Source organism: Staurois parvus, unplaced genomic scaffold (genome assembly GCF_062004578.1).
Source record: "Staurois parvus isolate SC_StPar_1 unplaced genomic scaffold, SC_StPar_1.0 ptg003100l, whole genome shotgun sequence".
NCBI lineage: Eukaryota > Metazoa > Chordata > Amphibia > Anura > Ranidae > Staurois > Staurois parvus.
Window position 1 is genome coordinate 36,754 of NW_028320896.1, and position 21,999 is coordinate 58,752.

The 21,999-nt window shown below is 47.1% G+C and overlaps 1 protein-coding gene across 1 annotated transcript in view; it reads left to right on the forward strand.

The window, feature by feature from the left end:
- The window catches only part of LOC149428602 (dachshund homolog 2-like), a gene marked incomplete at its 5' end in the record, with an annotated part of 53,126 nt that extends 31,532 nt beyond the window's left edge, over positions 1-21,594 (forward strand). Inside the window, one exon of the mRNA XM_089667212.1 lies at positions 20,768-21,594. Within this exon, the coding sequence (XP_089523338.1) occupies positions 20,768-20,805 (38 nt within the window). The remainder of the gene's footprint in view (positions 1-20,767) is intronic.
- Between the last annotated feature and the right edge of the window lie 405 nt (positions 21,595-21,999).

Genomic DNA, 21,999 nt, shown 5'->3' on the forward strand with positions numbered 1-21,999 from the left:
GACACCATGAGTTGTCAGTCCGCCCCTGCTGGAGACACGGGAGGACTGGGATCACTGGAGACTTGGACAGGCTGAGGTCACTGGTCATATGGGAAGGCTGGGGTCACTGGGGACACAGGATTGTCAAAAGTCACTGGAAACACAGGAGGGCTGGGGATTTCTGGAGCACACAGGAGTCTGGGGATCATGGCAGTGCAGGGGGTATCTGGAGTGCACAGGGGTCACTGGCAGAACAGGGAACACAGAAGCAAATGATATGGGAATGGTATGGGGTATGGGAAGCTCGGCTTAGTAATAGTGACTCCTGAAAACTGGGCCAATCGCTGTTTAAGGTAGCACCGGGTAGAACCCAGAAGTGTCGTCAGACACATTCTAGATAGAAAACCCAGCGCTGGACCGAGGATAAGCCGAGAGTGACGTTTTTATTCTTGGGTTTGGTAAAGGAACAAAATGCACCTAAACAGGCAGAGCAGCCCTCAACCACACCACGCAGCTCATACAGGAGCAGAGCAAGGAATGCTACGGGAGGTTTTTTTTTCTCTTGCCTGGCCAAGTTTTGTGATCCTCAGAAGAGAAGTGGCCACACGCGGCACCTAAAATGAACCTTTCTGCACATGTACACGCCAAGGACACCATCGATATTGTTGCTCCATATTTCAATACAAGCCTGCAGCTTCCTCAGCACAAAAACTTTAGAGAAAGCGTAAAAGAGCAGACCGCCATCCGCCATGTTTGAGGGATGCGTCTAGATGGAAAAATCTTAAATAATGAATTATTTCCTTTTTTTTTTTTTTACATCTTCATAAATAAACCAGAAATGTCAGAGCTGAAGAAGCCGAACCCAAATCTGTTTACTGGAGCACTAAATAAAACATGAACGACACTATTGTTATTTACAGTGGAACAATGTATCGACTTTTCACAGAAGAATGTCATCTAAACTTTTCAGCTGAAAAACCAACATTTTTCATTATGGATAGTGTAAGGGAGGATTATGACCCCTGTCAGTTTTTGCCATCTGTGGCCCATTGGGGAGATTTACCTTTACATGGGGTGGTACTTGGAGGTGGGTAGGCGGTAGAACCAAGGGACGATGCTCGGAGGTGGGTGGGGAGGTGGATCCAAGAGACGATGCCTGGAGGTGGGTGGGGGGGTGAAATCAAGGGACGATGCTTGGAGGGGGTAGGAGGTGGAACCAAGAGACAATGCTTGGAGGGGGTAGGAGGTGGAACCAAGAGACGATGCTTGGAAGGGGTAGGAGGTGGAACCAAGAGACGATGCTCAGAGGTGGGTAGGGGGTGGAACCAAGGGATGATGCCCGAAGGTGGGTAGGGGGTGGAACCAAGGGACGATGCTCGGAGGTGGGTAGGGGGTGGAACCAAGGGACGATGCTCGGAGGTGGGTAGGGGGTGGAACCAAGGGACGATGCTCGGAGGTGGGTAGGGGGTGGAACCAAGGGACGATGCTCGGAGTTGGGCAGGGGGTGGAACCAAGGGACGATGCTTGGAGGTGGGTAGGGGGTGGAACCCAGGGACGATGCTTGGAGGTAAGTAGGGGGTGGAACCAAGGGACGATGCTCGGAGGTGCGTAGGGGGTGGAACCAAGGGGCGATGCTTGGTGTTGGGTAGGAGGTGGAACCAAGGGACGACGCTCGGAGTTGGGTAGGGGGTGAAACCAAGGGATGATCTTCGGAGGTGGGTAGGGGGTGCAACCAAGGGACGATGCTCGGAGGTGGGTAGGGGGTGCAACCAAGGGATGATGCTCGGAGGTGGGTAGGGGGTGCAACCAAGGGATGATGCTCGGAGGTGGGTAGGGGGTGGAACCAAGGGATGATGCTCGGAGGTGGGTAGGGGGTGGAACCAAGGGACGATGCTCGGAGGTGCGTAGGGGGTGGAACCAAGGGGCAATGCTCGGAGTTGGGTAGGAGGTGGAACCAAGGGACGATCTTCAGAGGTGGGTAGGGGGTGCAACCAAGGGACGATGCTCGGAGGTGGGTAGGGGGCAGAGAAAAGGGGTGATTTGGAGGGGGCAGCACCTATTCTCAGAGAAGAAAAGCCCTGCATCTAAGTAAACATCACACTAATATATTTTGAGATGATAGCAGAGGTACTCCGGGTCTGGAAAGGTTTTTCAAGGGTTAAAGGGTTCCTTGTTACAAAGGCTGAGAGAGGCAATTTTAATATATTATAAATAAAACAAATATATTTTATTAGGTTTGATTACACTTTGAGTACCTTTTGAAGTCCCAAAAAGTGTTCTTTAAGATTGTATACAACTCAATATTAAGGGATGGGGGTGCTTTTTTGAAATGTGCAGAGACCTCTCCACGTATCGAGGTGTAGCTAGAACCTTCAGGACCCCAATGCAAGAAACCATGAAGGGGCCCCACCCCCCCCCGCCCCTCAGCTGGGCCCTTTCCGTTAAGCCCGAGGGCCCTTCACTCTATTTGTAAAGCCCTTTCTTCCTCCTCCATTTTCCCCAAATTCCCCCTCCCAGCACAATCCCACCTTCTTCTCCATCCCAGCACTTCTCTCTACCACCCTCAGTTCACCCTCCCATCACAAATCTCCCCTCCCAGAATAAATCCTCTCCCACCCCTCCCAAATCCTCATTCCCAATACAGCCCCAATTCCATTACAAATTTCCCCCTCCCCCCACCTAATTTCTCTTTCCACATCCCCCCCAATATAAATCCTCCCCCGCCATATTCCCCTTTACAAATCCTCCAAGCACAAATCATCCCGCCCCTCCAATATACCTTTCCAGAGTGAATCCTCTTCCACCCCCCAAATCCCCCCTCCCAGCACAACCCCCATATTCCAGTCAACTCCCCCCCCCCCCCCCCACCACCACCACCCAATTCCTCTTTCCGCATTCCCCCCCAGTATAAATCCTCTCCAACCCAATTCCCCTTTCTAAATCCCCCCAGCACAAATCCTCCTTCCCTTCCAATCTTCCCTTCCGGAACAAATCCTCTTCCACCCCCCCAAATCCTCCCTCCCAGCACAACTCCTCTTCCCACTTCTAGCACAACCTCCCCTCCATCCTGGAACAAATCATTCTTCTAAGCAGGGATTTTTTTCAGAGGGAACTCGGGGGCACCTCCAGCAGCGTATGTAATGGCGAGGGGTGCTGGGTGCGCTGGAGGATCTATTGATGCTGGCTGCTGGGGAATCTGTTGTCGCTGAGGGGATCTATTGTTCCAGAGGAGGTTTTATTGTTGCTGGGGAGGACTATTGTTGCTGGTGGGGGGGGGGTCTTATGATTCAGGATTTCAGTTGTTGCTGAGAGACATTTACTGTTGAAGGAGGGGTCTTTTATTGCTGGTTGCTGGAGGTTATATTGATTCTGGCTGCTAGGGAATCTATTGACACTGAGGGGATTGTTCCATAGGTGGAGGTCTGTTGTTGCTGGGGAGGACTGTTTTTGCTGGTGGGGGGTCTTATGTTGCTAGGGGGTATGTTGTTGCTGGGAGGGATCTTATGTTCTTGGAGGGGTTTGTTGTTTCTGGGGTGTGTGTTGTGTTGCTGGGGGCTCAATAATTGTTGGGAGGGATCTACAGTTGAAGAAACTATTGTTGCTGGCTGCTGGAGGGTCTATCAATTCTGGCTGCTGGGGAATCTATCGTCGCTGAGGGGGATCTATTGCTTTGGAGGGGGGTTGACGGTTGCTGGAGATGACTATTGTTGCTGTGTGGGATTTGTTCTTGTTGTGGAGGGTTTTATGTTGCTTGAGGGCCAATTGTTGCTGCAGGGATTCTTCTGTTGAGTGATGGGGTATATTGTTGCTGTGGGGGTCTTATGTTCCTCAAAGGATCTGTTGTTCTCAAGGGAGGTGTCTATTGTTGCTGGGGGAGATTTTATGTTACTGGGGAGGTCACTTGTTGCTGGGAGGGATCTACTGTTGAGGGAGAAGTCTATCGTTGCTTTAGGGGTCAATTGTTGCTGGGAGGGATCTACTGTTGAGGGAGCAGTCTATTGTTGCTGGGGGGTAAATTATCATTGAGAGGAATCTACAGTCAAGGAAGGGGGTCTATTGTTGCTGGCTGCTGGAGGGTCTATTGATTCTGGCTGCTGTGGAATCTATTGTTACTGAGGGCTATCTGTTCTTGAGGGGGGTCTACTGTTGCTGGGGAGGACTGTTGTTGTGTGGGATCTCTTGCTTCTGGGGGGGGTCTTATGTTTTTTGGTGGTCAATTGTTGCTGCAAGGATTCTTCTGTTGAGGGATGGTGTATATTGTTGCTGTGGGGGTCTTATGTTGCTGAGGGGATCTGTTCTGGAGGGGGGGGGGGTCTACTGTTGCTGGGGGGACTATTGTTGTGGGGTGTCTTATGTTGCTGGGGGAGATTTTATGATTTTGGGGAAGTCACTTGTTGCTGTGAGGGATCTACTGTTGAGGGAGGGGTCTAATGTTGCTGGCTGGTGGAGGTTCTGTTGATTCTGGCTGCTGGGGAATCTATTGTTGCTGAGGGGCATCTGTTGTTCTGGAGGGGAGTCTACTGTTGCTGGGGGGGACTTTTGTGGGTGGGGGTGTTATGTTGCTTGGGGGTAATTTGTGACCGGGATGGATCAACTGCTAAGGGAAGGGTCTGTTGTTGCTTGCTGATGTGGAATTTTTTGTTGCTTTGGGGACTATTGTTGTGGGGGGTCTTATGTTTCTTGGGGATCATTTGTGGCTGGGATGGAGCAATTGCTAAGGAAAGGGTCTATTGTTGCTGGCTGATGGGGATTTTGTTGTTGCTGGGGGATCTATTGTTGTGGGGGGGTCTTTTACTTTTTGTGGGTAATTTGTGGCTGGGATGGATCAACTTCTGAGGGAAGGGTCTATTGTTGCTGGCTGATGGGGAATGTATTGTTGTTGAGGGGATCTATTGTTCTGGAGGGGAGTCTACTGTTGTTGAGGAGGACTGTTGCTGCTGCTGGGGATCTATTGTTGCTGGGGGTGGTCTTATGTTTCTTGGGGGTCTATTGATGCTGGCTGCTGGCAGATCTATTGTTGCAGCCTGGGGGTCTATTTTACTTCTTGTATTGATATCCTTAGTAAATTATGGTGATTACCAAAAAAAAAAAATGTCAGTTAGGGGAGGGGCACCAAACACCTCAATGGGAACGGGCATGGCGTTCTTCCATTTGTGCGCTCTCCAAGTCACGTGACCCCATATTTCCGACTCCAGATAAATATTTTTGTTGTCTCTCGGCGGAGGTTCTCAGGCTCCGAGCTTCCCTCCCGAGGGGCCCCGTGACATCTCCGAGACTTTCTTCTTCTTTATTTCCTTCTGAATGGGAAAAAAAAAAAAAAAGCATCCGCTGATCTGCGTTGGGAGCGTGCGTGCGAGATCTCGACGTTCATTCAGTTGTTAATTAGCCGCTTCCCGCCCCTAATGAAGCGAGCGCGCCGGCTGCGGATTAACATTCAGCCGCCGCGACGTCTTGTTTACGCTTCCAGATGTTTTCTCTTTATCTGCGAGTTCCCGCTGACAGCTCCGGCGAAATGATAAATCGCTCGTATTATGGCCGAAACGCATTTCGAAATTGAAATGTGCCAACGCTTGAAACCGCTCCAAGGATGGAGCGTCACTTAGCGGGTCAATAATCGGATCGTTGCGGCGGCGGCGTATTAGAAGACGAGGGGCGGAATTGATGTCCATATTACATACGTTGTTACATGAGATGATGAGTGTTTGTACCGCGCAGGACTAGCGTGAACTGCGCCCGCAAGACGGGGGAATGGCAGCTGCTCGATTGGTTTGGCACTGGCTAGGGAGATGCATGTGGGGGGGCTCATTACTGAAAAAAAAAAATTCCACTCAAGCGTAGGATGCATATGTTTGCGAATGTGGATGTAGCATCACCGCGCCGATGCGCGTAAAAACTGCATCATTTACATGTAGAATCAACCTTAAGGCACCTGTAGCGTTGTGTGAACACACTTTATTTGCGCATTTTCGCATCGCACGCATAGGGCGTTGCATGTTTTGGCGCGATTTCAAAATGTGAGATCTGAATGAGGCTTATTAAGAGTCCATGGGTAGCGCGGCAAAAAAACACGCAGAAAAACTGCATCACTTACATGTAGAATGAGCCTTAAGGCACCTGTAGCGCCGCGAGAACGCGCTTTATTTGCGCATTTTCGCATCGCACGCATAGGGCGTTGCATGTTTTGCTGCGATTTCAAATCGTGAGATCTGAATGGGGCCTATTAAGAGTCCATGGGTAGCGCGGCAAAAAGCACGTGTAAAACACGCAGAAAAACTGCATCACTGACATGTAGAATCAGCCTTAAGGCACCTGTAGCGCCGCGTGAAGGCGCTTTATTTGCGCATTTTCGCATCACACGCATAGGACAGCTCATTTGAGTGTTGAACTTAACGCGTTTTAGCACACGTGAAAATGTTAATGGAACCCCAAGCTCCACAAGCAGATGCGCATTTTCACGCGTGTTAAAACGTGTTAAGCTCAACCCCCAAAAGAAGGTGTTGGAGCGTCTTTGTCGCGTGAAGGGCAGCCCATCCAAACGAATGAGCTGCCCTATGCGTAAATGCGCGAATAAAGCACGTTCACGCGGCGCTACGGGTGCCTTAAGGATGGAGCGTCACTTAGCGGGTCAATAATCGGATCGTTGCGGCGGCGGCGTCGTATTAGAAAGCGAGGGGCGGAATTGATGTCCATATTACATACGTTGTTACATGAGATGATGAGTGTTTGTACCGCGCAGGACTAGCGTGAACTGCGCCCGCAAGACGGGGAATAGCAGCTGCTCGATCGGTTTGTCACTGGCTAGGGAGATGCATGTGGGGGGTTGGGGGGCTCATTACTGAAAAAAAATAAAAATTCCGCTCGGCCGTAGGATCCATACGTTTGCGAATGTGGATGTGGCGTCACCACGCCGATGCGTATAAAAACTGCATCACTTACATGTAGAATCAACCTTAAGGCACCTGTAATGCCGCGTGAACGCGCTTTATTTGCTCATTTTCGCATCGCACGCATAGGGCGTTGCATGTTTTGCTGCGATTTCAAATCGTGAGATCTGAATGGGTCTTAAGAGTCCATGGGTAGCGTGGCAAAAAACACGTGTAAAACGCGCAGAAAAACTGCATCACTTACATGTAGAATCAGCCTTAAGGCACTTGTAACGCCACGTGAACGCGCTTTATTTTTGCATCGCACGCATAGGGCGTTGCATGTTTTGCCGCGATTTCAAATCGTGAGATCTGAATGGGTCTTATTAAGAGTCCATGGGTAGTGTGGCAAAAAACACGTGTAAAACGCAGAAAAACTGCAGCACTTACATGTAGAATCAGCCTTAAAGCACCTATAGCGCCACGTGAACGCGCTTTATTTTTGCATCGCACGCATAGGGCGCTGCATGTTTTGCCGCGATTTCAAATCGTGAGATCTGAATTGGGTCTATTAAAAGTCAATGGGTAGCGCAGCAAAAAACACGTGTAAAACACGCATAAAAACTGCATCACTTGTGTTGCGTGTTTTGCCGCGATTTCAAATCAGGAGATCTGAATGGGGCCTATTAAGAGTCCATGGGTAGCGCGGCATAAAACACGCATAAAAACTGCATCACATACATGTAGAATCAGCCTTAAGGCACCTGTAGCGCCGCGTGAACGCGCTTTATTCGTTGCACGCATAGGGCAGCTCATTCGTTTGGATGGGCTGCCCTTCGCGCGCCAAAGAAGCTCCAGCACCTTTTTTTGGGCGTTGAGCTTAACGCGCTTTAAACACGCATGAAAATATGGATGTGGCGTCACCACGCCGATGCGCATAAAAACTGCATCACTTACATGTAGAATCAACCTTAAGGGACCTGTAGCGCCGCGTGAACGCGCTTTATTTGCGCATTTTCACATCGCACGCATAGGGCGTTGCATGTTTCGCCGCGATTTCAAATCGTGAGATCTGAATGGGGCCTATTAAGAGTCCATGGGTAGCGCGGCAAAAAGCACGTGTAAAACACGCAGAAAAACTGCATCACTTACATGTAGAATCAGCCTTAAGGCACCTGTAGCGCCGCGTGAAGGCGCTTTATTTGCGCATTTTCGCATCACACGCATAGGACAGCTCATTTGAGTGTTGAACTTAACGCGTTTTAGCACACGTGAAAATGTTAATGGAACCCCAAGCTCGGCAAGCAGATGCGCATTTTCACGCGTGTTAAAACGTGTTAAGCTCAACCCCCAAAAGAAGGTGTTGGAGCGTCTTTGTCGCGTGAAGGGCAGCCCATCCAAACGAATGAGCTGCCCTATGCGTAAATGCGCGAATAAAGCACGTTCACGCAGCGCTACGGGTGCCTTAAGGATGGAGCGTCACTTAGCGGGTCAATAATCGGATCGCGGCGGCGGCGGCGTCGTATTAGAAAGCGAGGGGCGGAATTGATGTCCATATTACATACGTTGTTACATGAGATGATGAGTGTTTGTACCGCGCAGGACTAGCGTGAACTGCGCCCGCAAGACGGGGAATAGCAGCTGCTCGATCGGTTTGTCACTGGCTAGGGAGATGCATGTGGGGGGTTGGGGGGCTCATTACTGAAAAAAAATAAAAATTCCGCTCGGCCGTAGGATCCATACGTTTGCGAATGTGGATGTGGCGTCACCACGCCGATGCGCATAACTGCATCACTTACATGTAGAATCAACCTTAAGGCACCTGTAATGCCGCGTGAACGCGCTTTATTTGCTCATTTTCGCATCGCACGCATAGGGCGTTGCATGTTTTGCTGCGATTTCAAATCGTGAGATCTGAATGGGTCTTAAGAGTCCATGGGTAGCGTGGCAAAAAACACGTGTAAAACACGCAGAAAAACTGCATCACTTACATGTAGAATCAGCCTTAAGGCACTTGTAACGCCACGTGAACGCGCTTTATTTTTGCATCGCACGCATAGGGCGTTGCATGTTTTGCCGCGATTTCAAATCGTGAGATCTGAATTGGGTCTATTAAAAGTCAATGGGTAGCGCAGCAAAAAACACGTGTAAAACACGCATAAAAACTGCATCACTTGTGTTGCGTGTTTTGCCGCGATTTCAAATCAGGAGATCTGAATGGGGCCTATTAAGAGTCCATGGGTAGCGCGGCATAAAACACGCATAAAAACTGCATCACATACATGTAGAATCAGCCTTAAGGCACCTGTAGCGCCGCGTGAACGCGCTTTATTCGTTGCACGCATAGGGCAGCTCATTCGTTTGGATAGGCTGCCCTTCGCGCGCCAAAGAAGCTCCAACACCTTTTTTTGGGCGTTGAGCTTAACACGCTTTAAACACGCATGAAAATATGGATGTGGCGTCACCACGCCGATGCGCATAAAAACTGCATCACTTACATGTAGAATCAACCTTAAGGCACCTGTAGCGCCGCGTGAACGCGCTTTATTTGCGCATTTTCACATCGCACGCATAGGGCGTTGCATGTTTTGCCGCGGTTTCAAATCGTGAGATCTGAATGGGGCCTATTAAGAGTCCATGGGTAGCGCGGCAAAAAGCACGTGTAAAACACGCAGAAAAACTGCATCACTTACATGTAGAATCAGCCTTAAGGCACCTGTAGCGCCGCGTGAACGCGCTTTATTTGCGTATTTTCGCATCACACGCATAGGACAGCTCATTCGTTTGAGGGTTGAACTTAACGCGTTTTAGCACACGTGAAAATGTTAATGGCACCCCAAGCTCCACAAGCAGATGCGCATTTTCACGCGTGTTAAAACGCGTTGAGCGCAACGCCCCAAAAAGGTGCTGGAGCGTCTTTGTCGCGCGAAGGGCAGCCCATCCAAACGAATGAGCTGCCCTATGTGTAAATGCGCGAATAAAGCACGTTCACGCAGCGCTACGGGTGCCTTAAGGATGGAGCGTCACTTAGCGGGTCAATATTCGGATCGTTGCGGCGGTGGCGACGTTCGCGTATTAGAAAGCGAGGGGCGGAATTGATGTCCATATTACATACGTTGTTACATGAGATGATGAGTGTTTGTACCGCGCAGGACTAGCGTGAACTGCGCCCGCAAGACGGGGGAATAGCAGCTGCTCGATCGGTTTGTCACTGGCTAGGGAGATGCATGTGGGGGGGCTCATTACTGAAAAAAAATAAAAATTCCGCTCGGCCGTAGGATCCATACGTTTGCGAATGTGGATGTGGCGTCACCACGCCGATGCGCATAACTGCATCACTTACATGTAGAATCAACCTTAAGGTACCTGTAGCACCGCGTGAACACGCTTTATTTGCTCATTTTCGCATCACACGCATAGGGCGTTGCATGTTTTGCCGCGATTTCAAATCGTGATATCTGAATGGGTCTTATTAAGAGTCCATGGGTAGCGTGGCAAAAAACACGTGTAAAACGCAGAAAAACTGCAGCACTTACATGTAGAATCAGCCTTAAAGCACCTGTAGCGCCGCGTGAACGCACTTTAGTCGCGTATTTTTGCATAGGGCAGCTCATTCCTTTGCATGGGCTGCCCTTCGCGCGCCAAACAAGCTCCAACACCTTTTTTCAGGCGCTGAGCTTAATGCGTTTTAGCACGCGTGAAAATGTTAACGGCACCCCAAAATCAGCAAGCAGATGCGCATTTTCATGCGTGTTAAAACGCGTTAAGCGCAATGCCCAAAAAAGGTGCTGGAGCTTTTTTGGCGCGCAAAGGGCAGCCCATCCAAACAGTGTGGTGCGGTTGCGACGCGGTCCCATAGAACAGCATTTGTTGCGTTCGGTGGTGGCGCACCCAACAAAAAATTTTCCTGTGAAACGCAGCATAGTGGCTGTGGCATGAGCAGTTCTGTTAGTGCTTAGGCAGGCGGTCAAGGGGTGATAAAACTGCAGCTCAGCCATCTGGTTTAACCCTCCCAGCTGCACATGTAACCGAAGCCTTACATGCAGCTGCAGGACGTGGCTGCAGCTGATTGGACCAAACCTTACCTCAGCCCTATTGCCCACCTTGTGGTGTCTCTTGATCTGCAGCCTAGGGGTGCGAAGGCCATCATCAGCAATGCAAGTGTGAAAAAGGCCTCATTCACAGCGGTGTACCGATCCTCGGGGGCCGTCCTTACCCACACCAGATGCAGAGGTGTTCCTACAGCAGGGGCGCACTGACCATTCAGGAACTCGGGCACTGCCCAAGGGCCCGGGGTCAGTAGGGGGCCTCATGAGATGCCCCTGGTACCTTTCATAGGCTTTTTTTGTGTGGTTTGAGTGTGGGCAAGGACACAGGGGCCCCATGATCCCCTATTGCCCAGGGGCCCCATGAGATGTTAGTCCGCCCCTGTCCTACAGGCAGCCTGCTGCCCAGATCTCCATGCTCCATGTGGGCCCAATGGAGAAGGCAGTCTGTCTGTGTCCTGATGAGTGATTGGGAATGAGACCCAACCGGATGCCATTTTTTTTTTTTAATGAAATACTTGTTTTCTCCTTTTTTTCCGCCCTTTGTTGCATCTCAAGCAGCCTTTTTTGCAGCCACTTCCCGCCTAGAAAAAGAAACAAGGGTGGGTGGCACCGTAATGCGTGATGAAACGACTCCACTAGGGGGCGCAGGTGACACGGTGACAACCCAGGAGCACAGTCGGGAGACGGGGACAGAGGGTTGTCACCGTGTCACAGGAAGCGCTTGGGCAAGGGCCTTCATGGCAGGATCTCTGAAAATGGGCCGAACATGAGATTGGATTCACTGTAACATTCTTTTAAAGTTTCTTAGTGTGAACAATTCACCGGCGATTCACCGGAGGCCAATGTGTAGAACCCCTTGTCCTGGTCCCTAGTGTGTGAAGATGAAATTCACCTCCTTTCTATTCTCTTCCATCCGTCTCTACCCGGCTGTAAACCTTCCCTCCCCCCCCCACCATTTTATTGTGGTTTGCAGCAGTGAACACAATTTAATGCCTCGCATTAGAGTTGATTAATCATTTCATCTTTTGTTTTTATCCCGGACTGAAGTGCAGCTGTCGGAGCGTCCCGTATTTCAGGGTTATAGGGAGGATATAATTGATTGTCTGCGCTCTCCGCCTGGCGGCCCCCAAGGACTGCGCAGCTTCGGCTGGATTACACGTTACAGGCGATTGTTTGGAATATCTTGCGGGCAGAGAGCAGACGCACATCCTCCGGGGCCGGGCCCTGCTGTGAAGATGACTCACGGTAAACCTTTTAAAAAAAAAAAAAAAAAAAAAAAGACTTATCGGTCACTGTTGGTGAAAGGCCGATTTCACAAAAAGCGTTTTTTTTTGCGGCGAAATAGATTGCGCCTTTTTGCAAACATTTTATATAAATGTTCTAATTTCATCACGTGGCACCGCTAAGCCAATTTAGCTGGAATAAAAAAAAATATCCTTTTTGAAGCATGCAGTGCCAACTAGCTGCTTAACGTGGCTTTGTTTATAAACAAAGCCACGTCACTAATGCAGATTACGCCTTTGCAAAAATGGAACAAGAACTATTGATACCAAAAAGCACCTTCATTGTTGTCTCCCTCTTGACTGCATCTGAGGCGCTGAACTGGTTAGCCAAATAAAAGTTCCTCTTTGAAGCCAAGAGTGTTCAGTGCCAATTAGCTGCTTAACGTGGCTTTGTTTCTAAACAAAGCAAGGTCACTAATGCAGATTACACCTTTGCAGAAACACAATATTAACTGTCCTTTAATTTCATCATGTGGCGCTCCGACGCCAAATTATCAAAAAAAAGTTCCCTTTTGAACCCAAGAGTGTTCAGTGCCAACTAGCTGCTTAATGTGGCTTTGTTTATAAACAAAGCCACGTCACTAATGCAGATTTTGCCTTTTCAGAAACGTAATATTAATTGTCCTCTAGTTTCATCATGTGGCGCTCCTAAGCCAAATTATCAAAAAAAAAAAGTTCCCTTTTGAAACCAAGAGTGTTCAGTGCCAACTAGCTACTTAACATGGCTTTGTTTATAAACTAAGCCAGGTCATTAATGCAGATTATGCTTTTGCAGAAACACAATATTAACTGTCCTTTAATTTCATCATGTGGCGCTCCTATGCCAAATTATCAAAAAAAAAGTTCCCTTTTGAACCCAAGAGTGTTCAGTGCCAACTAGCTGCTTAATGTGGCTTTGTTTATAAACAAAGCCAGGTCAGTAATGCAGATTACGCCTTTGCAGAAACGGAATAAGAACGATTAATACCAAAAATCACCTTCATTTTTGTCTCCCACTTTGACTGCATCTGAAGTGCTGGACTGGTTTAACTGGTGACTGGTTACTGATAGGTTTCACCATGGAGAGTATGGAGGGAATCACTTCCTGTAGGTTGTCTCCTAACTAGCTGTGTATCATGTCTTTGTTTATAAATAAAGCCACATCACCAATACAGATTTTGCCTTTGCAGAAACGCTATATTAACTGTTCTCAAGTTTTGTCATGTGGCACTCCTAAGCCAAATTGACAAAAAAAAGTTCCCCTTTAAAGCCGAGTGTGCAGTTTCAACTAGACGTGTAACATGGCTTTGTTTATAAACAAAGCCATGTCATTAATACAGATTTTGCCATTGCAGAAACGTTTTGTCATGTGGCACTCCTATGCCAAATCAGCAAAAAAAAGTTCCCTTTTGAAGCCAAGAGTGTTTAGTGCTAACTAGCTGTGTAACATGTCTTTGTTTATAAATAAAGCCACATCACCAATACAGATTTTGCCTTTACAGAAACGCTATATTAACTGTTCTCAAGTTTTGTCATGTGGCGCTCCTAAGCCAAATTGACAAAAAAAAGTTCCCTTTTTGAAGCAGAGAGTGTTCAGTGCCAACTAGCTGTGTAACGTGGCTTTGTTTATAAACAAAGCCAGGTCACTAATGCAGATTACGCCTTTGCAGAAACGGAATAAGAAATATTAATGCCAAAAATCACCTTCATTTTTGTCTCCCGCTTTGCATCTGAAGTGCTGGACTGGTTTAACTGGTGACTGGTTACAGATAGGTTTCACCATGGAGAGTATGGAGGGAATCACTTCCTGTAGGTTGTCGCCTAACTAGCTGTCTAACATGGCTTTGTTTATAAATAAAGCCACGTCACGAATAACAGATTTTGCCTTTGCAGAAATGTTATATTAACAGTTTTCTAGTTTTGTCATGTGGCGCTCCTAAGCCCAATTAGCCAAAAAAAAGTTCCCCTTTGAAGCCAAGAGTGTGCAATTTCAACTAGATGTGTAACATGGTTTTGTTTATAAACGAAGCCACGTCACTAATACAGATTTTGCCTTTTCAGAAACATAATATTAACCGTCCTCTAGTTTCGTCGTGTGGCACTCCTAAGCTAAATTATGCAAAAACAGTTCCCTTTTGAAGCCAAGAGTGTTCAGTGCCAACTAGCTGTGTAACATGGCTTTGTTTATAAACAAAGCCAGGTCACTAATGCAGATTACGCTTTTGCAGAAATGGAATAACTATTAATACCAAAAATCACCTTAATTTTTTTCTCCTCCTTTGACTGCATCTGAAGTGCTGGACTGGTTTAACTGGTGACTGGTTACTGATAGGTTTCATTATGGAGAGTATGGAGGGAATCACTTCCTGTAGGTTGTTGCCTAACTAGCTGTCTAACATGGCTTTGTTTATAAATAAAGCCACTTCACCAATACAGATTTTGCTTTTGCAGAAACATAATATTAACTGTTCTATAGTTTTTGTCATGCGGCACTCCTAAGCCAAATTAGCCAAAAAAAAAGTTCCCCTTTGAAGCCAAAAGTGTGAAGTTTCAACTAGATGTGTAACATGGCTTTGTTTATAAACAAAGCCATGTCATTAATACAGATGTTGCCTTTTCAGAAACATAAAATTAACTGTCCTCCTAGTTTCATCATGTGGCGCTCCTACGCCAAATTATAAAAAAAAAGTTCCCTTTTGAAGCCAAGAGTGTTCGGTGCCAACTAGCTGTGTAACATGGCTTTGTTTATAAACAAAGCCAGGTCACTAATGCAGATTACGTATTTGCAGAAACGGAATGATAACTATTAATACCAAAAATCGCCTTCATTTTTTTTTTCCTCCTTTGACTGCATCTGAAGTGCTGGACTGGTTTGACTGGTTACTGGTAGGTTTCACCATGGAGAGTATGGAGGGAATCACTTCCTGTAGGTTGTTGCCCAACAAGCTACATAATATAGCTTTGTTTATAAACAAAGCCAGGCCACTGCTCCATATTTTGCCTTGGCAGAAATGTAACATTAACCGTTCTCTAGTTTCGTCATATGGCACTCCTAAGCCAAATAATGCCAAAAAAAAAACCTTCCCTTTTGATTCGAAGAGTGTGCCATGCCAACTAGCCGCATAGCATGGCTTTGTTTATAAACAAAGCCAGGCCACTGCTCTTAATTTTGCCTTTGCAGAAATGTAATATTAACCATCCTCTGGTTTTGTCATGTGGCACTCCTAAGCCAAGTAATACAAAAAAACTTCCCTTTTGAATCCAAGAGTGTGCCGCGCCAACTAGCCGCATTGCATGACTTTGTTTATAAACAAAGCCAGGTCACTGATACAGATTTATTTTTCAAGAAACCTTGACATAGCAATCACATGACTTTGTTTAGCAACAAAGGGTTCAGGTTTTTTGACACGAGACCAGGCTAAAGCTAGTAGAAAGCCGCTTCTGTAACCCTCAGGAGCCAACTAAAATGTCCAAAATACCAAAAATCGCCTTCATTTGGTCTTCCCTTTTGACTGCATCTGAAGCGCTGGACTGGTGTAACTGGTGGCTGGTAGGTTTCACCATGGAGAGTATGGAGGGAATCACTTCTTGTAGGGGACCCTTTCAGCTTCTAAATTTTTTTTTTTTTTTTAAGACTCTTGATACCCCCCTTCCCGCCCAACAAACTCGTTAACCACTTGAGAAAAGTTGTGTCAATAAATCTAAAGACGTATATGTATGTGTATACACATAGATACAGTGATGGAAATACGTATTTGCCCCCCCTGATGCTGAATGTTCGCCCCTCACACAGAAACGATCGGTCTAACAATGGAATGTTCGCCCCTCACACAGAAACGATCGGTCTAACAATGGAATGTTCGCCACTCACACAGAAATGATCGGTCTGACAATGGAATGTTCGGTGTAACACTGAGAGACAGAATACAACAACAAATTCAGCAGAAATGCGTCTAACAAATGATGACTGATCTGCATGTTCATGAGGGAAAGAAGGATTGGATCCCCTTCACAAAACATGACTTAGTACTTGGTGGCCAATCCCTTGTTGGTAATCAGAGGTCAGACGTTTTCTGGAGTTGGCCCCCAGGTTCGCACACATCTCAGGAGGGATTTTGGCCCACTCCTCTCGGCAGATCCTCTCCAAGTCATTAAGGTTCGGTGGCTGTTGTTTGGCAACTCGAACTTTCAGCTCCCTCCACAGATTTTCAATCGGATGAAGGTCTGGAGACTGGCTAGGCCACTCCAGGACCTTAATGTGCTTCTTCTTGAGCCGCTCCTTTGTTGCCTTGGCCGTGTGTTTTGGGTCATTGTCATGCTGGAACACCCATCCACCACCCATTTTCAATGCCCTGGCTGAGGGAAGAAGGTTCTCACCCAAGATTTGATGGTACATTGCCCCGTCCATCGTCCCTTTGATGCGGTGCAGTTGTCCTGTCCCCTTAGCAGAAAAACACCCCCAAAGCAGAATGTTTCCACCACCATGTTTCACAGTTGGGATGGTGTTCTTGGGGTCATAGGCAGCATTCCTCCTCCTCCAGACACGGCGAGTTGAGTTGATGCTAAAGAGCTGGATTTTGGTCTCATCTGACCACAACACTTCCCACCAGTCGTCCTCTGCATCATTCAGATGTTCAGTGGCAGACTTCAGATGGGCCTGGACATGGGCTTTCTTGAGCAGAGGGACCTTGCGGGCACTGCAGGATTTCAGTCCTTGTCGGCGTAGTGTGTTACCAATTGTTCTCTTGGTGACTGTGGTCCCAGCTGCCTGGAGATCATTGACAAGATCCTCACGTGTAGTTCTGGGATGATTCCTCACTGTTCTCATGATCATTGACACTCCACGAGGTGAGATCTTGCATGGTGCACCAGACCTAGGGAGACTGACACTTGTTTTGTGTTTCTTCCATTTGTGAATGATTGCACCAACTGTTGTCACCTTCTCACCAAGCTGCTTGGCCATAGTTTGGTAGCCCAGTCCAGCCTTGTGTAGGTCTACCATCTTGTCCCTGACCTCCTTGGACAGCTCTTTGGTCTTTGCCATGGTGGAGAGTTTGGAATCTGATGGTTTGATGGCTCCTGTGGACAGGTGTCTTTTATACAGGTAACACAATGAGATTAGCAGCACTCCCTTTAAGAGACTGCTTCTAATCTCAGCTTGTTACCTGTATGAGAGACACCAGGGAGCCAGAAATCCTGCTGAATGATAGGGGATCAAATCCTTCTTTCCCTCATGAATATGCAGATCAGTCATCATTTGTTAGGCATATATTTTTCTTCCATGTGGATATCTCCAACGTTTCACCATTTCTGCCGGGGGATACAAACCTTTGAGCACAAGTGTGTATATATATATATTGGGACTCGCACTGTATGGAGATCTCTGCATGCTGCTCCTCTCGTACTGCACAGTGAGTGTCGATCGTTGCTCGATCACCCGAGAACGCAGACATCATGTACGATGAAAGCCATCAGACCGGCGTGTTACGACGCAATACGTTGCAGAAATGAAGGGAATGAGTCTCGGCACACACGACGTCTCTGCCGTTCGGTTCTGGCGCCGTGCCGGGAACGGCCAAAATCAATAGCAGCAGAAAATGGAACTTCAGATCGTCGTGCTGAATATTGACTCGCCTTTCTGCCGCCTCTGCAACTTGTTCTAAAAAGGTGACCTGTAGTGAAGGGAGTACGGGGGGGGGGGCTGCTCTTGCTGACCTCTCCAGAAAATGCCGTTTCCCTGGCTGCCACGAGGCTCGGATATGGCTTTAGTGCTGTCTAAACAGAACCGATCCAAGGTTCTGATGTCTCAATGTCGTTTTCTGATTTGTTACAGGTTACTGTCTCCAAGTACTGAGGCCAGAGCTGGCCGGATAAACACTTCGGAAGCAAACTAGATCCAGGGAATTGCCACAACAATGCAATAAAGGAAAAAAAGGGGGCGGGTATAATAATATGGGGGCAGCAAATGGGCAATCGCGATAATACATAGACAAGAAACAGGGAAGGGTAACAGTACATTGACTACAAACCAGCACTCAGAATGATAAGTGAATGAAAACTTACATTTTAGTTGTCAAGAAAAAAAAATACACAAGTTCCCACTTCAATTCTCCCCTAGGCATGCGCGCTTAGGCATGCTCCTCCCCCCCACCTGCTGAGAAATGTCACACGGAGGGGGGGGCAGGTTAATAAGCAGGTAACCCCTTTCACACGCAAACATTATCCACTATGCTGTTCAAAGTATCTTCTGTAAGAAATCTGAGACTCGCCGTCACGCCCAGACAGGAATGTAACAGAGTTTACAGTATGATAGCTTCCTTCAGAGGAGCGATGTGTTCCTTCATTTCAGGTTCGAGCATTCCGAGGTTTAGCTTAATCACTTTAAAATATTATTTGAATAAAAGAAAAGAAAACCAGGAAAATATCTACAGAAAAAGATGTTTGAAAAACAGATCCTCCGCAGCAGTAACATTGAAAGGGAATAAAAGGGAAAAGTATTTAAAGTTCACCCGGCCCCCCCTGAGGAGTCAGATTTGTGTTTAGAGCGATCCAGTGTGATACATAAAGAGTTCCCCTTCTCTCATCACAGACTCCTCCCATTCATCTGTACTCGTGATGGGGACCAGAGCTGATCAGCTGCAAATCAGTCGACTTTTGTGGCCCCTGAAGGGGGAATTTACATAGTGAACATAGCCAAAGGGTCAGCGTGAAGTGTGCAATGATGTTCAGCATTATATATAGAGAGAGAGAGGGGGAGAGAGAGAGGGGGAGAGAGAGAGAGAGGGGGGGGAGAGAGAGAGAGGGGGGGGAGAGAGGAGGAGAAAGAGATGGGGAGAGAGATATGTGGAGAGAGAGAGAGGAGGGAGTGATATGCGGAGAGAGATATGTGGAGAGAGGAGGGATAGATATGTGGAGAGAGAAGAGAGAGATATGCGGAGAGAGAGAGAAGAGAGAGATATGCGGAGAGAGAGAGGGGAGAGAGATATGCGGAGAGAGAGGGGAGAAAGAGAGAGGAGAAAGAGATATGCGGAGAGAGAAGGGAGAGAGATATGCGGAGAGAGAAGGGAGAGAGATATGCGGAGAGAGAGGGGAGAGAGATATGCAAGGAGAGAGAGGGGAGAGAGATATGCAAGGAGAGAGAGAGAGAGGAGAGAGAGGGGAGAGAGATATGCAAGGAGAGAGAGAGAGAGGAGAGAGAGATATGCGAGGAGAGAGAGAGAGAGGAGAGAGATATGAGAGGAGAGAGAGATATGCGGAGAGAGAGAGATGCAGAGCGAGAGAGAGAGGAGAGATATGTGGAGAGAGAGGAGAGAGATATGCGAGGAGAGAGATATGCGGAGAGAGAGGGGGGAGAGAGATATGCGGGGAGAGACAGAGAGGAGAGAGAGAGATATGCAGAGCGAGAGAGAGAGAGAGAGATGCGAAGAGAGGGGGGGAGAGAGATATGCGGGGAGAGATAGAGAGAGATGTGGAGAGAGAGATGAGGGGAGAGATATGCGGGGGGAGAGATGCGGAGAGAGATATGCGGAGAAAGAGATATGCAGAGAGAGAGAGAGGAGAGAGATATACAGAGAAAGAGAGGAGAGAGAGATGAGAGAGAAAGAAGAGAGAGGAGAGATATGTGGGGGGAGAGATGCGGGGAGAGAGAGAGGAGAGAGAGATATGCGGAGATAGAGAGATAGAGGAGAGAGAGATATGCGAAGAGAGAGATATGAGAAGAGAGGAGAGAGAGAGGAGAGATATGCGGGGGGGGGGGGGGGAGATGCGGGGAGAGAGAGATGGAGAGAGAGGGGGGAGAGAGAGAGGAGGAGAGGGGGAGGGAGAGCGATTGAGAGAGAGGTGGAGAGAGAGAGAGATGCAGAGAGAGGAGAGATATGCAGAGAGAGATATGAGAAGAGAGGAGAGAGAGAGAGGAGAGATATGCGGGGAGAGAGAGAGGTGGGGGGAGAGGGGGGGGAGACGCAGAGAGAGAGGGGGAGGGGAGCGATTGAGAGAGAGGTGGAGAGAGAGAGGTGGAGAGAGAGATGTGGGGAGAGAGATGCAGAGAGAGAGAATGAGAGGGGGAGGGAGAGTGATGGAGAGAGACGGGGAGAGAGAGAGAGAGAGAGAGAGGTGGAGAGAGAGAGAGAGATACATGCGGAGAGAGATATGCAGAGAGAGTGAGGTGGGGGGAAAGAGAGAGAGAGAGGAGAGAGAGAGAGGCGGAGAGAGAGAGAGAGGCGCAGTACTGTGGAAAAGTCTTAGGCAGGTGAGAAAAAATACTATAAATGAAAAGTGCTTTCAGAACTCGAAGTGTTAAGTTTATTTTTTTTTAAATAACAAAATAGAAAGTCACTGAAGAGAAGAGAAATCCAATTCCAGTCAATATTACAAAACATATGATATGAAATTTGTTAAATTTAAAAAAATATGAAATTACATTTATTCAAAAAAAAAATATGAAATGTCTTACATTAAAAAAAGTGAAATTTTGTTACATTTATTTGCAAAACAAAAATCTGAAATGAAGTTTGTTACTTTTAATTTACAAAAAGTACTTCATGAAATTTGTTACATTTAAAAAAAAACTCATTTGTATCCTTTTCTCTTTTTTTTTTGTTTTTTTTTGTTTCAGAAAACAGAGCATACATTAAACCTCCGATCATGTACTGAGGACGGGGGTGGGAGGCCAGCGTGTGCATGGAACACTGCTCAAGAGAGAGGAGACCGGGGCCCCTGCTGCCTTCAGTATGAAGTAACGGATCATCGTAAACCGGCACACAGAACGGGAAGGACTTTTATGGACCGTTCTGTCAGTTGCTGCATCACCGACTACCCCGCCATTCCGGCACTACAGAGCGGGATCCAGCCACTCCCCCCAACCCCATGACACCTCCATCCTCAAACATCATTTTAAGCACATCTATAATTACCACCCCCCCCCATCTGGATTTTCGCTTTTCCGACAGAAGCAATTTTACAGTCTACAGCGCCATTGTATCTAACCCAATTACAGACAGCGCCCCCTGGCTGGAGGGAGTCCTTTTTTTTTTTTTTTTTAATCACAAACAACTTCTGGTATCATTACGTAAAAACAAAAACTTCAGCTTTGTTTACCGAAGCGGACCTACCCGCTCTTTACGACATTTTCCAAACAAACTTGTGTACATTTTTTAAAAGGCGAAAAACTACAATGCTGTAAAAAGTTAATAAAAAAAAACAAAAAAACATTCATCGGACGACCGTCGCAGAGCCACAATGCCGAGGATTGGTGACGCCTCTCGAAAGGCCGTTGCTCGCGGTTTTGGGCCTTTCGAACGTACGGTAGAGATGTTAGGTCGATGAAGAGTTCTGAGTAAACGGTTCCTCTGTTGTACTATATTAAGTTAAAAGTATAAGTTTGTTAAAATGTTCTTGCTAAGATGCAGTATTAAAAAGAAAAAAAATGTTTGACTTTTGAAACGTGTTTTTTATTTTTGTGATGTAACCTGTACACCGCCTGTGAATCCCCCTCCCCCCCCCCTACAATCATGGAGACCAAAGGCCCATGCCTATATTCTATTCTTTTCAAAATTCGAATTTCAGAATATTTCCAAATATTCTGTTCTATTTCTTTTATATTCTATTCTTTTCTATTATATTCCTTTGTTTTCTATTCTATTTTATTCCGTTCTTGTTTTCCAATTTGAATTTCGGGTAAAATTTTGTTTAATTATTTCGGATAAAATTTAGTTTCATTATTTCGGGTAAAATTTTGTTTCATTATTTCAGATACAATTTAGTTTCATTATTTTGGATACAATTTTGTTTCATTATTTCGGATACAATTTTGTTTCATTATTTCGGATACAATTTTGTTTCATTATT